Raw genomic sequence first — 15,442 nt, forward strand, 5'->3', positions numbered from 1 at the left:
GATACAATGTGTCGTAGGTTTTTTTTGTGTGAATGTTATAGAGTCTTAATTGCAATATGCAAATTTCCATTTTTCAAACTTGCTAGAATTAGTTGGTGATTAAAAAAAACTATTTCATTTTTTTTTTCTCTGACTATATATGTACAAAATTAAAACCTCAGTTTGTATTCAGCAACATGAATGGTTATGAGGCATAGCACAGTCTAAATTAAAGTATGCACATTTCCCTTTTTCCTGATTTGTATGTGTTAATGTATATTTGTTATGTATGTGTTAACTGTCCCAATCAAATTGTATAGAACTGCGTAATTTGTTTCAATTTGCTTTATAAATAAAAGGTAGCAACCCATGGTTCTTATCTAGGAGCGCATAAGTATGTTTTGTACATGTTTCCACTCCAACATCTACCAAATGTTATAGTAAATATGTATTCTTCATAAGTTTGCCACCGTTGTTTTTCTGACGGTATATGTGCACAAAAAAACGTCACGGTTTTGTGCTAGGTCATTCAGTTGCAGTCAAGGGTAATGTTAATGCTACAGCTAACAAAAACATTTTATTGTCCATCATCAGTGCCGGACCTCGCAAACGCTTTTTCATGGTTGAATCGGCCCAATTCCCACAGATACTCTGTATCTGTTTAAAGCCTTCCTCGAAGAGTGGAAGCTGTTATGGCATTGAAAGGCTAAAACTCCATTTTAATGACCATGGTTTTTGGAATGTTATATCCAACAAGCGTGTATAGGTCAGGTGTCCACATACTTTTGTCCACATACAGTTTCCTTTGCTCCCCTAGTTGTTTTTGCATCTGTCATAGATGAAGGGAGTAAGTATGAATGATTAATGGTGAAAAATGAATGGTGTTGGAAGTTTTGCATTTAGTCACAACCCTTCAGTTTCAAGACAAAAATACATTCCTACGAATTATTCAACACACTTTAATTTTGAAATATCAGTGGAAGAAAAAAAAAACATTCTATCCACGGTAGCCATTTAGGAAAGCTTCACATCAAAACTAAAGCATGAATTTAAGGTAAAGCCTACATACTACGTAATTGTGAAAGCCAGAACCTTTTTGAGTATATTGAATTGTATGTTTCTAGGTACAATTATAATTTTTCTTACAGATGCACGATCAGACCTAAAACAGGCAAAAATGAGATGGATGAAAGATAAACATATTAGCAGAAAATTATCAGACAAATCCAGTATGGGCAAGGGAAATAAGAATTTATTATTTGGACTAGTTCCAGGCGAGAAACATTGAGGAAAAATAAAGCATGATGTAAATGAAAAGGCAACAAAAGTAAACCAATTAATTTAAAAAGGAATCTAAAATTAGTTTCCCCTCTAGGAGGACTGCCTTTTTTTAACTTTGAATAATACATATATATTCACGTTGGTAATGCTTCTAAGATATGAGAGATCGCTGTGGAAGGTCATTTAACCTGCTCTTAAAGCCATTCATAGCAAGTACTGCAGAGTGCAAGGAATATGTGCATACTTTCTTGTATGCGTGTATAGCAAAATATAGCATAAAGTGGGTTTATGTATATACTGTATGTTCTATGCATATGCAAGTGTGGATGCACTATACACCCAAAATCTACTCTGCTCATTTAACTGCCAGGAGGATTAAAGGCATGTGCATGATTTAGGGCAACATTATCCCTGGCAAAAATGCTTGTCTCAAATGTTTGAGCCAAATAAGGGGACATCTTCTCATTTTTAAATCTAATCTAATTCTAAAATGAGCACTTCTTTGTGGTATTTAACAGATCTGCACATCTTTTGTGTAAATGGCATGTTCCATGATGCTAATACCCTACTCTACTTAACTGGCTGCTTCTTTCTATCCCCCCTAGCGTGTGTGTTCAATCTCTGGATAAGACAAGAGAGCCCAAAATAGACACACGGAGATGCACAAGAGCACAATACACAAGGGTGTTGTGATCAAGAGAGGATTTTGGAGAGACCCCCTAGTGTTCACTGCTGAGCTGAGTAAACAATGTTTCGTATGATAGCTTTAAAAAAATGTGTCAGGCAGCCAAAAAGCTTATTTGAAAACTTTGCATACTGTAGGGAAAAGGAGTGGGGTATCTGCAAAATGTATGTTATGTTCAATTTGTTTACTGATCCACACACGTTTCTAGAAATGTTTGTTTCATGTTTTACTGACTTCTGAGTTGTTTTTCCCATAAAATAATTAGGAATTCTATACATTTTTGGTACCATTTCTGCAATATCATATATTGCACAAGTACCAAAAATGTTCTGATTTTCTTTTATTGTATCTTTTTCTCTGTTGTTATGACGGTGTAGCTACAAAATATATAAAGGGTTTGTATGTTTCAAGACTTAGAAGGCTCCAACTATGACAATGCATGACGTGAACTATTTAGAGTGATTTAAGCACCAAAATTCAAGCTGCCCTAAAAATAACTCAACACTCGCGTCCTCTTCACTGCCTTCTAGCCAGCACAGCTGTTCATCTCAGTATTTCTGCAAGCTTCTCCTCATAATATTTCGCGTTTTCTTCCAAGTCCTCCCAGGGAATAAAATTGCCTTGATCCTGCTTTTCTTCAACTTTTCCCTCTTCATCCAGGTTGAAGTCAGGCTCCACAAAATTTTTCCATACGAGTGAGTAGTCGGCACCACTCATCATCCTGAGTTGGCAACCTCCTGCACGGAGAGCACGTAGAGCTCCGCGGATCTCTGACTCCTCCCACTGGAAAAGCCGCGCAACAACCAAACGAAGCTGGAGAGTTTTGTTCCGTTTAAGGCATTGTGCTATGCTTGCAGCACAAGACACACATGGGCTTGAGGAAACATAGCAGGTGACAACAACCTTGCCTGATGTGAGAAACTGTGGCAGGACTGTGGTGAAGAAGGCCTCTTCTGCATGAGCAGAAACATGCTCGTCTTCCAGATACCCACGAAACACTTGTCCCTCACCACGTTCCACTGTGTAGCATAATAATGTCTTGTTGCGCCCAGAACTATACTCCACATTCTTGAACTGGAACATAAATGAGGAGGCAGGAATGCGACTCCTAGGAAAGATAAACAGAAAGGATATGTTTAACTTGTGTGTATAGTGTTACTATGCAAACAGTGCAACACTATCCAGGATTCCACTAACCAGCTCCCAAAGTAGAATGCAGCAACAGAGAACTGGATTTTCCAATGCACTCAGTTGCATAATGGTGTCCTAGAAGCATGTCACTTTTACAGTACTACAGTTTAGTGTTCAGTGCACTTGATGTAAAATATATACTTCTCATTGAGCATAAAATACAGTGCTGTATACAATAATTTAGGTTAGCATTCACAAAAACCTGGTTTTATCTGATTTTGTTCCAATAACTTTCCATTATCTGCATAGGCGGAGGTTGGCATTGTTGTCAGTCATAACATTTTGGGTGCATTTTCTCTGCTCAAATGCCACAACCATCTGATGCTTTACGGTAATGAAGTTTGGTTCTCCTAGGCGGAGGGGTATATTTACAACAGGGAGAGTTTGCAGTACAGTTGTGGTTTTAACTCTCTCACTTCACTATTCTTTATAAAGGGCCAACACTAGCATAGAAGGTCTGCGCTGGCACTGCATAATGTATAATTTAATGGATGAGGAGAGTGAAGTCTCACTGATTTATCTATACATTCTTCAGGGCTAGCCAAGCTCTTCCTGCAGTAGATGCTCATTGGTGTTGGCTCTTCATAATGACAAGTGAGGTCAAGGAATTGAAACCATAACTCTTTTGCACACTCTTCTAACAAAACTCCCTTTAGTGAATAGAGCCCTGAGGGGTGTATGCACTAAAGGGAGAGTTGTGGCACTATTTTCCCAGTGCAAAGGGCTGAGGAGACTTTTCATTTTAAAGAGATCTCACTGGTATTTATTATTTAAAGGGGTACTCAAGCCATTATATGCACTTTAATACAGCTGTTCAATGGTGTTTAATGTTCAGATATATACATCTCCCTGTATGTGATATACTTGCCCCCAGCCAGCCCCATCACTTGATTTCAATGGGAGTGCATTGCTGCCAATGCATTGACTGCCTCAACTAGCCAGCAATAGTAACAAATGTTGGAGGATGGCAGCTGCTGTATCTGGGCTGCACCTATTACTTTTATATCAAGGAAATGTTCAAATTTTTGTCGTGTTTTATTTGTTAACTGCAATCCAGTACCAGCATATGCACCACACTGCAGATAGGTATATTAATGTTGGAGACAGATTTCCCATCCAATGCATTACAGAGGGGCAAATTGTTGTTTTATAGCTTCGTCTTTGTAAGTGTATTCCAGGGTATAGAGATTTGGTGATGCATACCTCTATTGTATCTGTGTGATTTAATTATCCTACAAGCAACATTTGTCTATATGTCACTGTTTGTGAATGAAATTGTAAGCGTCAATTATGTTTGCTTTGTAGTCATGTACTTGACTTTTTGTATCCAAAATACATTAGCTCTTCAGGTCCTTACACGAATTACCTAGTTGTTCCTGATGTTGTGAAAATTGGGTAACCACTTCATAAAAACATGACTGCAAAGCCTTTGTGAGTTATTTCAGCGATCAGACTCTCTATCCTGATAGCAATCCACACTGTCTCAACAACAACCAGAAACCAGCCCTGTTAGTCCAGGTGGGTAGAATGTTCCTCTGTTGGCTTGTTTATATACTATATGACCAAAAGTACCCTATTTGCTTGATTATAAGATGACCCTGATTATAAGACGACCCACTCAGACACGTACCTACCCACTCAGACACCTACCTACCCATACATTACAATACCCACTCTGACACTTACATACCCATACACTAATATACCCACTCAGACACACTTCCAAACCAAGTCACGCACTCAAGCAACTAAGGCACTCATTCACTTTGATGCCTCAGCAGGCGCTTACTGCAGCTCCCACGGGATTACGGAATGATGCTGTGTGACCCCGCTAGGGCTGCCTCCTCCAGAAAATTGAAGAGGTGAGTCTACCGGATCCGCTTTGGAGCGGCACAGTGCTTATGGAGCAATCTCCCCAACCGGCTTTTCTTCCTCGCAGTGGGCGGGCTATCGCGGCAGTGGGAAGGTACGCGCGTATACAACTTCGGCTGGTGCCGGCACTTTTGCCGGCGCTCGGTGATAGACGCCCGGTGTAAGTGCCGGCAGCAGCTGAGGTTACCAGACAGGAGGATCCAGGTCCCCTGCAGTGCTGTGGGGGATCTGGATCTTAGTCTCATAGTCTAGAAGACAACCTCGATTACAAGACGAGGGATATTTTTCAGAGCATTTGCTCTGAAAAAAACCTTGTCTTATAATCGAGCAAATACGGTATGTGGACAACCCTCCTAATTATTGAGTTTAGGTGTTTCAGCCACACCAAGTGCTATTATTGTGAAGTAGAAACATTTAGGAGTAACTACAGCTCTGCAAGTAGCCCACACAGAGTCCTAAGAAGGGGGGGTAGCTAGTGTGAGAAGGGGGGGTAGATAGTGTGAGAAGGAGGAAAAGGGGGTAGATAGTGTGAGAAAAAAAAATGTTTTTTTGGGGGGGCCTTAACAGATTCTCGCACTGGGGCCCTGAGGCTTCTAGTTACTCCCCTGGATACAGAAATATGAACACCTACATTCAGTAGGATTATATTAAGGTCAGTCACTTCAGAACTAGTAATATGATTTCAAATGAAGCAGCAGACATAACCCCATAAATATTTAAATATTGTTTGCTAGCCAGCTGTGAGAGTAACCAGAGATCAGTCAACATTCACTGTTATGGGTACATGATAAACATTAAAAGGATTAGAGCCATGAGAGATCAGTTAGGTTGTATCACTGTCATAGAATCCCCGAGGTCATAATGCCAAAGACATATTGAGAAACATAAGTCCAAATAGCAGCTTCCTTGCAAGGGATGCGTTTGTGACCATGTCTAAATAACTAATATGAACTATGAATTTGTATCCCCTACATTACCACCAACCTTCAAATAAGGTTAGGATAGCAGGAGGCAATAAAAGGTGAGAAAGCTCACAGTTGTGGAGCATGATCCAAGCTAGGAGCAATATATGCATTTGTCTGAATATTAAAGCAGAGGTGGTGCTTAAGCTGATCAACTGATCAATGGCTTGTGCTCATGTGCTCTTCACAAACTTGGCCAAACCATTTTATTGGTCTCAAAGCCACTGTAGCTCACTAAGATCCAAGGGTATTCGTCCCATGGAATGCTCATACTTGAGGTTAACAGGATACCAGATCAAACTTTTTTTTGTCATTCCACATATAGCCGTCAATATGTATAGAGCAATTTACACCATGATGGGCTCCTTTGATTTATTTTTTTTCTGAGCAGTCCCTTTTCGTGCTGGACAGGATTGTATAGTGCATATTAAGAGTGTTAAGGTGTTTTAGAGTACCAAATTAAATGTGCTATTCTCTCTACTTTGATGATTTAACACTATTATACAGTAATTAGCTACAGCATCAGACAGATGAATATTAGTAATGTTGGATGACAAACTTTTCCAAGGAATAATTCTTTAAGTCAAACATGTTTTGTTTTCCATGATACATAATTTTTGAATATTGCTGATCGGCTAAGGTGCTGCTGTGCAGGACTGGACTACTGGGATACCAGGAGATTTCCTGGTAGGCTGCCTCCCCTGGGGTCAGTTTTGAAGCTGGCCATCTAATTATATATTTGTGGTATGGCCACCAATGAGGCAAAAATGGATTTTTCCCAGCAGCTGCATTGGTGGCCTTGGACACATGTATAATTAATCCCACTGTGAGTATGCAGTCAGCCTGCACTAGAAATTATGTCATATCTGACTGAAAGACGTGACCCCGTACCAAAGAGAAAGCTGCGGGTAAGGTTAGGGAATACGAGGGTGTATGCATGAATGTACGTTGAAATAAAAATGTATGTACAAGTGTGCGTTAACATGAATGTCTGAGTGTATGTGAGGATAAATGTGTATGTGTGCTTGTTCAGGCAGGCTTTTTGGGGGACAAAGATATCACAGGCAAGCTTTTACAACATAGATACAACAGTCGCTGTCAGAGCCGGCCTTAGGCGTTGTGGCGCCCTGTGCGGACTACTCCTCTGGTGCCCCCCCTCTGCCCCTTCAAACTACCCCCCCTCTGCCCCTTCAAACTACACCCCCCTCTGCCCCTTCAAACTACACCCCCCCTCTGCCCCTTCAAACTACCCCCCTCTGCTCCTTCAAACTACACCCCCCCTGCCCCTTCAAACTACCCCCCTCTGCCCCTTCAAACTACACCCCCCCTCTGCCACTTCAAACTACACCCCCCCGCCCCTTCAAACTACACCCCCCCTCTGCCCCTTCAAACTACACCCCCTGCCCCTTCAAACTACACCCCCCTCTGACCCTTCAAACTTCACCCCCCCTCTGCCCCTTCAAACTACATCCCCCCACCCTTACCTTGTTGCCGGAGTCCTGCAGTGAGAGCGGGAGGCATCCGTCTTCTCGCTCTGCCGCGGTGCCGGCATTTCATGTTGAGCGCCAGAATAGTCCGGCGCTCAACATGAGATGCCGGCACCGCGACGGAGTCACGGAGAGTAAGGGGTGCCGAGCGGTTGCTGAGAACTTCACGAGCAACCGCTCGGCGCCCCTGCCCGGGACTTAGATTAAAGCATCGTTTTAAAAAAAAAAACTTTATTTAACATGAATGATGTTAAATAAAGTTTGAAAAAAAAACAAAACAAAAAAACGATGTTTTAAGTTAAGTCCCGGGCAGGCGCCCCTGCAACCATGGCGCCCTCTGCGGTCGCACAGGTTGCACACCCCTAAGGCCGGCCCTGGTCGCTGTAATACTATACACTTAAATATACATACACACACACCACTTTAACAACACTTACACATACATTACATTACATTTATTTATAAAGCGTCTGCAGATTCCGCAGCGCTGTTACAGTCAGTAGAACAATTTAGAAACACATACAATAACAAACTGGTGCAAAGGAGAAAATGGCCATGCTCTTGCGATCTTACAATCTAGTCGTTGATTGTAGGGGAAGTGAGACAATAGGTGGGGATGAGTTGAACTGGTTCTGATGATGTGTTGAAACTATTGATTGTTCAGATGGCTTGATTATGATGATGGTTGGGAGTAATGGCAAGGAATGTTGCATGCTTCCCTGAACAGGTGGGTTTTCAGAGAGTGTCACGGAAGCCTCCGTGCCATGGGCTCCTGGAGGGGACTGAGGGCCAGCCTCCTTCCTTCAGACTATGGGCCCTGGTAAGGAGTGCCACATTATCCAAATCATAAGAGACTCTAAAGACTGTGGAGCTCGGAAGAAGATTTGGGGTTCCTGCATTTTGGGACTGTGACGGTTCCTAGAGTCACCCTACCCCTCAGTTAATGTTATCCAGTGACATGAAGCCCTTTTGTGTGTTATTAATAAAAATGTATTTTATTATTGCCTTATTTCCTAACCGTTTACATATAGCACACTAAGGTCTGGGAGATAATCTAATCAAGACAATGTGTATTTCTTATCTTAGTGGTGTCTGTGTCCTTTTGTATTGTTAAAACCCTTTACTGCCCCTGTTGTCTCTGGGAGGCAAATTAAGGGGGCTGTTTGTATCCCAGTATCTTGTTTTATGTTAATGTGTGTTTTGCTGGATATACCCAGCCGTCTGTGTCTAAAATAAATCCTCTTGTTGTACCTAAAAACTAGTCTTGCATGGTTATTTGGGTACTGGATAGCGATATCCCTTTACTTTGCTTGGGGATATTGCTGACGAATTGCAGGAGCGGGAGAAGTCGCTCTTGGCGGAGAGGGACAATCTGAGGTCCCTGGTTGGTCCTTCACAGAGAGGTTTTCAAAGTTGTGTATGAGGCAGAAAGTCTGATGGAACAGGGAAGGGAATTCCACAGGAGGGGTGTGGCGCGGGTGAAATCCTGAATATGGGAGTGGGAAGAGGTAACAACAGTAGAAGATAGCCGCAGGTCGCGAGAGGAGCGAAGGGGGCGGGTAGGGGTATTTGGATAGGAGGATAGAGATGTAAGGGGGTGCAGAGTTGTTGAGGGCTCTATAGGGCAGGGTAAGAAGTTTAAATTTGATTCTGAAGGGTATGGGGAGCCAATGAAGTGATTGGCATAGTGGAGCAGCGGATGAGGAACGGCGGCAGAGAAAAATTAATCTAGCTGCAGGGTAGAGGATGGATTGAAGCGGTGAAAGGCGGGAGAGGGGGAGACCGGTTGGTAGGGAGTTGCAATAATCCAGGCGGCATATCACAAGGGAGTGGATTAGTAATTTGGTGGTTTCTTGTGTGAGGAAAAGGCAGATTCGGGAGATGTTTTTCAGATGGAGGCGGCAGGATTTGGTGAGGGACTGGATGTGAGGGATGAAGAGAGCAGAGTCAAGGGTGATACCAAGGCAGCAAACCTGGTCTGTTGGTTGGATAGTGGAGTTGTCAACAGTAATAGAGATGTCAGGAAAAGTGGACAGAGTGGATGGTGGGATTACCATGATTTTGGTTTTAGAGATGTTGAGCTTTAGGTAGCGGGACGCCATCCATGTCATCTGCATATAGATGGGACGGGAAACCAAAGGAAGAAATAAGTTGTCCGAGGGAAGAAGTGTAGATGGAGAATAGCAGAGGCCCAAGAACTGAGCCTTGAGGAACACCAATAGATAGTGGTAGGGGAGAGGAGCAAGTTCCAGTAAATGAGACACTAAAAGTACGGTTAGAATAGTAGGATTAAAGCCATGAAATGGCTGTGTCACGGATGCCATGAGCATGGAGGGTTTGTAGGAGGAGGGGGTGGTCGACTGTGTCAAAGGCTGCTAAGAGGTCCAAGAGAATAACCAGTGAGAAGTGGCCTTTTGTTTTAGCTGCGAGGAGGTCCATAGTAATTTTAGTGAGTGGAATCTCTGTTGAATGCTGTGGACGGAAACCAGAGTGTAGAGGGTCAAGTAGAGAGTTTTAAGAGAGAAAGTTTGTTAGTTGATTGTAAGTTAATCATTCCAGCAGTTCGGAAGCTAGCGGGACAAGTGAAACTGGACAGTAGTTTGATGGGATGTGGGATCAAGGGAAAGTTTCTTTAGGATGGGGAAGATGATGGCATGTTTGAATGAGGATGGGAATACACCAGAGGAAAAGGAGAGATTAAAGATGTGGATTAGGGTTCGGGTAAGGACACTAGACGGGGGGGTAGGAGATGTGAAGGTGCAGGGCCGAGGGTACAGGTGGTGAGGTGGGAGGACAACAGGACCTTGGAAACCTCAAAGGGTGTAACTGGGCTGAAGCAGGTGAGGATGGATTGAAGAGAGGAGGGAGGATGAGGTACCATATGATTAACACTATGGGGAGGATGTTGTCCCTGATGGTGTCCATTTTGTTTTTGAAGTAGGTGGCAAGCTCTTGGGAAGAGAAGTTGGAGGGCAAGGGAGGTGCTGTGGGCCTGAGAAGGGTGTTAAAAGCGGAGAATAGATGTTTAGGGTTAAGGGAAAGAGAGGTGATTAATGAAATGAAATATGTTTGTTTAGAGAGATGGGGGCAGATGTACAGGAATGGAGCATGAATTTTTAGTGAATTAAGTCTTCAGGTGAACGAGACTTCCTCCACAGGCGCTCAGCGGTACGTGAACACCTTTGAAGGAGGCGCGTCTGTGTGGAATGCCATGGCTGAGGTGGACGGCGTGGGGGATTGTGTACGGTTACAGGGGCAACCATATCTAGGGCTGAGGCTAGTGTATGGTTATACTGAGCTGTAGCTGTGTCAGGAGGAGGAGGATATACTTGAGAGGAGTGGCCGTGGTGTATCTGTAAGTTGTGGAGTGTTGAGGTTGCGGAGGTTACGGTAGGTTTGTGGTGGTTTCTTGGGTAGAGAAGGTGTGTGTGATATGCCAAGATTAAATGTAAGCAGGCTGTGGTCAGACAGACAGATGGGAGAGTTGGAGAAATGAGATGTGGAACAAAGGTGGGAGAACACTAGATTTGATGACCGCCACAGTGCATTGTGAGAGGAGAGAGAGGAGTAGAGTGAAAGTAGTTTGGAAGCGGCAGGAGAGGATGGGTCATCAATAGGTATATTGAAGTCCCCTAGGATTAGTGTAGGGATAGTGGAAGAAAGAAAGTGGGAAAGCCAAGCAGGAAAAGTGATCAAAGAAATGTGAGGTGGGGTCAGGAGGCCGGTAGATCACTGCAAAGCGAAGAGCAATAGGGGAGAAAAGATGGACAGAGTGTACTTCGAAAGACGAGAAAGAGAGAGAGGGAATTGGTGGTAGACATTGAAAGGTGCAGCAAGGAGAGAGGAGAATGTCAACACCACCTCCCTGTTTGCCTCCAGGTCTGGGAGTGTGGCTGAAGTGAAGGCCACCGTAAGAGAGAGCAGCAGGAGAGGTAGTGTCGGAGGATGTCAGCCATGTTTTGGTGACTGCTAGAAGACTAAGGTGGTTAGAGATGAAAAGGTCATGGACAGCAGTTAGTTTATTGCACACAGAGTGTGCATTCCAGAGGGCACAGGAGAAAGGGTGCCAGGGTTACAGTGGACTGATTTAAGATTGGAGGGATTGTGGTAGTTTGTGTTTGTGTGGCGGAGGAAGGTGGGGATGGTGGAGCAAGTGTTACGTTCAATGTCACCTGAGCACAGAAGGAGTAGGGTACAGACAGATAACAAATGGGATTGTGATAAGTGGGCATTGGATGCCTACGCTTAAGAATGGTTAGTGGTGTTGGGGTAGGCAGAAAACAGAATGGCATATGAGCTAAGGTGGGGTGATAAAAGACGGGATGGAGATATGTGGATTGTAGAGGGGTTGTCAAGGGGTGCAGAGGCTGCAGTAATTGTAAGATTTGTGGGAAGAGGACATGGTAAAATGTACGGGTTCATAGTAAGGATGGAGGTGAAGCAAGCAAGTGCTTATGTGGGTTACCTGCTTTCTGCAGTGGTACTTGGTATGTCGTTTCCCTCCAGTTTAACTCCAGTGTAACTCTTAACTGTCCACTTATGAGGCATCACACAGCCCCTCCAGCACCATACACACATATAGATATCTATATACACAAAGCCACTCTAACACCATGCACTTACACATATAAACATACATATACACACGCATGCATGCATGCACACTCCAACACCATACACTTAAACGTACATGCGCACACAATCTAAAAATATACACTTACATACACACTGACAGCCATTCCAACAAATACACTTACACACATATACATACACACATTTGCTCTCTCTGATGATACACACAGCTCACACTTTTTAGTTTTAATTTTTTTAGGAGAGCTACAAGTTTATGTGCACTGTTTAATACCTACTGTGAAAGTAATTACTCTGTTGTAAATAACTTTGTTTCAAGTATTTTATTTAAGATGGGTTTTTTTCCCCGCATTATACAAGCTATACTGTTGCTCTCTCAATTGGTCCCAGTGATATTAGGAACTATGTTTTCACATGTATCTTATTTAAAAATAATGTGTTTTTCAGATATAGTTAAAAATGTCCCTGTTCTGAATAAAAAATAATCGGTACAGAACACGAACTGTGCAGTGTTTCCAAAAATAGCACCATGAAATATGTGGATGGTATTAAATTTTTAGCGCTGGTTTTAATTCCCAGTTTAGCCCTGCGATGCATACTACTAAGGGTGCTACTATCGCATCACATCTACTGCAAGACAGCAACTTAACTGTGTTGGTTGGCAATATGTGAAATATATTTGGCCCTCCTAACCTTTAAAATCCTTCAAGTGGACCAACATTTTCTACAGATTACAAGCTAGTTTTTTGTAGAATGAATTCACTAGTCTACCTAATGTAATTCAAAGCACAGATGTCATGCACTTGAGTGCAATACTTGCCAAGATTATCCTGTAGCACGTATGCATCCACTTTTGTTTGGCCAATATGGCAATCCAATTTGAAACAAATATCAGTGTGCAATTGCATAACTGAATATCAAACAAATGTGTTGCACTTTATTATTCAAAATGTTTGAATATATACAAATAAAACATTAAAAAATGTTTACGTACACATCCTTTTCCACAAGGCACTTACCCCTCTACTATCTCAAAGGGAGGCAATTCTTCCTGCTCTTTCTTCTTGCTTTCTGCCTCACCTTCCTCTGTTTCTTCTGAATTCTGGGGTGGGTCCTGTGACACCTGGGGAGGCTGAAATTTATTTTGCTGGTTTGCCATTATGGTTTTAAAAAACAGACTGAGAGAAAAAACGTAAAAGATGGAAACGATAAGAAGGGTATATAAAAATGAGAGAGAAAGAGAAGCAGAAAGGCTTGCAGGAGAGTGATAGAGACAAGCAGATGGCTAAGAAAGGACCTCGGGTTGGTTTCTGTTATCTGGGATCTAAATATGGCTCTTGGGACTGACAGTGACAGGGTGACCGCTGAGGAATGGACTTCCCCCACTCCTTCTCACTCACTCACTTATACCCTTCACTGCCAGTGGGGAAGTGGAGTTACTATATACAGAGCAATGTATAGTTGCTTTATAAATAGAACAATTCGTGCTCAATGTGCAATGTAAAAGTATGCTATAATAAGCTACTTATACATAAAGAAATATTTATAGGTAACTTTTATGAGGAAACATGCACCAATAACTGCTTACGTGTCTGACACACATTCAGGTATCACAAAAGCAATAATAGATACAGATAATGCTACCAATGATTCAGAAAATGCTTTGTCCTAAATCCAGTACCTTTCCTGAACTCCATGCAAAATATCTCCTTTGGTACTTCTGGAGTATTCTGATACTCCTATGTATACGCCTGATTTGTTATTAACCTTTGTCCTGACATTGGTCTGTCTTCTGCCTTACCTGTGTTGCTACCTCTAAATATTGCTTATTTTATTGTACCAGAATCTCTACAGTCCTCTCATGTATCTGAACGCATCCTTGTTGCTGAAAACTGCTTGCCTGAGTTTGCGTCTGCATAGGTTTCAAAGAGAAGTGCACTGTTGGAGACATACATTAGAACAATGCATTTTATTGTTCAGAATTGATTTAATCCTTTGAGCTAGGAGTGGGAAGTTGGGCCTATACTTGTTTATCTGCTGTACCTTTGCTGTTGACCTAGGGCAGCATTGCCAGCCATCCCTTCCATGATGTTGTCTTGACTACAGGGCACCGGGATATGTTATACCAGCAGTCTGTGTGGCACAGTGTAATGTAGTTTTTGGAGGATGTACTGGCCAGTTAGAGCGATCAGAGATCTCTACTGTAACTGACCCATTTTGCACACGGGGTCCCTGGTTTTGCAACAGAGTAACTGTTGCCTCCCTGGACCTCCCGCCCTAGGCATGGGCATACACAGGATGCAAAATATCCTCCCCACTTTTCCACTCTCCCACACCAATACCTCCTTAACTCCTCCCCATTGCCTACCCTTGTTGGCTCAGGAGAGGGGTTTCTTGGTGGGAGGCAAATGTTAATTACCCATAAATATGAACAAATGATATGGCCATGGTAGTATTAGCTAACATACCAGCATGCACAACATGAGAACTTTAGTTTACAGTAGCTGGATTGCTAAAGATTAGCCATATGTGCACACCAGTCTACAAGTCCTATGGTGTTCAATCAGTAATGGCTGATGTACCGTATTTCCCTGTGTATAAGACGCACCTTTTTTAGAAAAATTTGGGGTCTAAAAAATGGGTGCGTCTTATACAGTGGTGGCAGATTTTTTTCAAAATCGTATTACTAGAAAAGGGACCTGCTGCTTATCTGTTTTGCTCAGCAGCGTCTCTTGATCCGTCGCAGAGACACAGGAACCCAGTGGAGTCACGTGAATGCACAGTGCATCACATGACTCCGCTCAGCAGGGGTGTAACTAGAAACCTCAGGGCCCCGGTGCGAGAATCTGTTAAGGGACCCCCCCAACCCATCTATCTCCCCTCTCCCTCCCTACCCCCTTCTCACGATCTACCCTCTCCCTCCCTACCCCCCCTTCTCAAGATCTACCCTCTCCCTCCCTACCCCCCTTCTCAAGATCTACCCTCACCCTACCTACCCCCTCTTCTCAAGATCTACCCTCTCCCTCCCTACCCCCCTCTTCTCACGATCTACCCTCTCCCTCCCTACCCCCCTTCTCAAGATCTACCCTCTCCCTCCCTACCCACCCCCTTCTCACGATCTACCCTCTACCTCCCTACCCACCCCTTCTCACGATCTACCCTCTCCCTCCCTACCCACCCCCTTCTCACGATCTACCCTCTCCCTCCCTACCCACCCCCTTCTCACGATCTACCCACTCCCTCCCTACCCCCCCTTTGTAGGTCACTTACCGTCAACTCCTGTGTTGGGAGCGTGAGGCGTTTGTCTCGGGTGCCGGCGCTTCACTGCTGAGCGTCGGCATATGACATCATATGGCGGCGTTCAGCGTGAAGCGCCGGCACCCGAGACAAACGCC

General features: G+C 43.4%; 1 protein-coding gene across 1 annotated transcript; it reads right to left on the minus strand.

The window, feature by feature from the left end:
- Nucleotides 1-2,295: 2,295 nt before the first annotated feature.
- Nucleotides 2,296-13,363, minus strand: APOBEC2 (apolipoprotein B mRNA editing enzyme catalytic subunit 2). Its single transcript, XM_053457830.1, has 2 exons — nt 13,067-13,363; nt 2,296-3,053 (listed from the first exon to the last, which is right to left on the minus strand). Exons 1-2 carry the CDS (start codon nt 13,204-13,206, stop codon nt 2,489-2,491), a joined length of 705 nt encoding a protein of 234 aa, XP_053313805.1. The 5' UTR covers nt 13,207-13,363; the 3' UTR covers nt 2,296-2,488.
- Between the last annotated feature and the right edge of the window lie 2,079 nt (nt 13,364-15,442).

This window comes from Spea bombifrons, chromosome 2 (genome assembly GCF_027358695.1).
Source record: "Spea bombifrons isolate aSpeBom1 chromosome 2, aSpeBom1.2.pri, whole genome shotgun sequence".
In the NCBI taxonomy this organism is placed as follows: domain Eukaryota; kingdom Metazoa; phylum Chordata; class Amphibia; order Anura; family Pelobatidae; genus Spea; species Spea bombifrons.

What these genes read in the sequence shown, in the direction of transcription:
- APOBEC2 (XM_053457830.1), bottom strand. Translation starts at nt 13,206, where the DNA reads ATGGCAAACCAGCAAAATAAATTTCAGCCTCCCCAGGTGTCACAGGAC. An exon ending in CCCTTTGAGATAGTAGAGGG is followed by an intron (nt 3,054 to 13,066) that starts GTAAGTGCCTTG and finishes TATCTTTCCTAG; the next exon opens with GAGTCGCATTCCTGCCTCCT.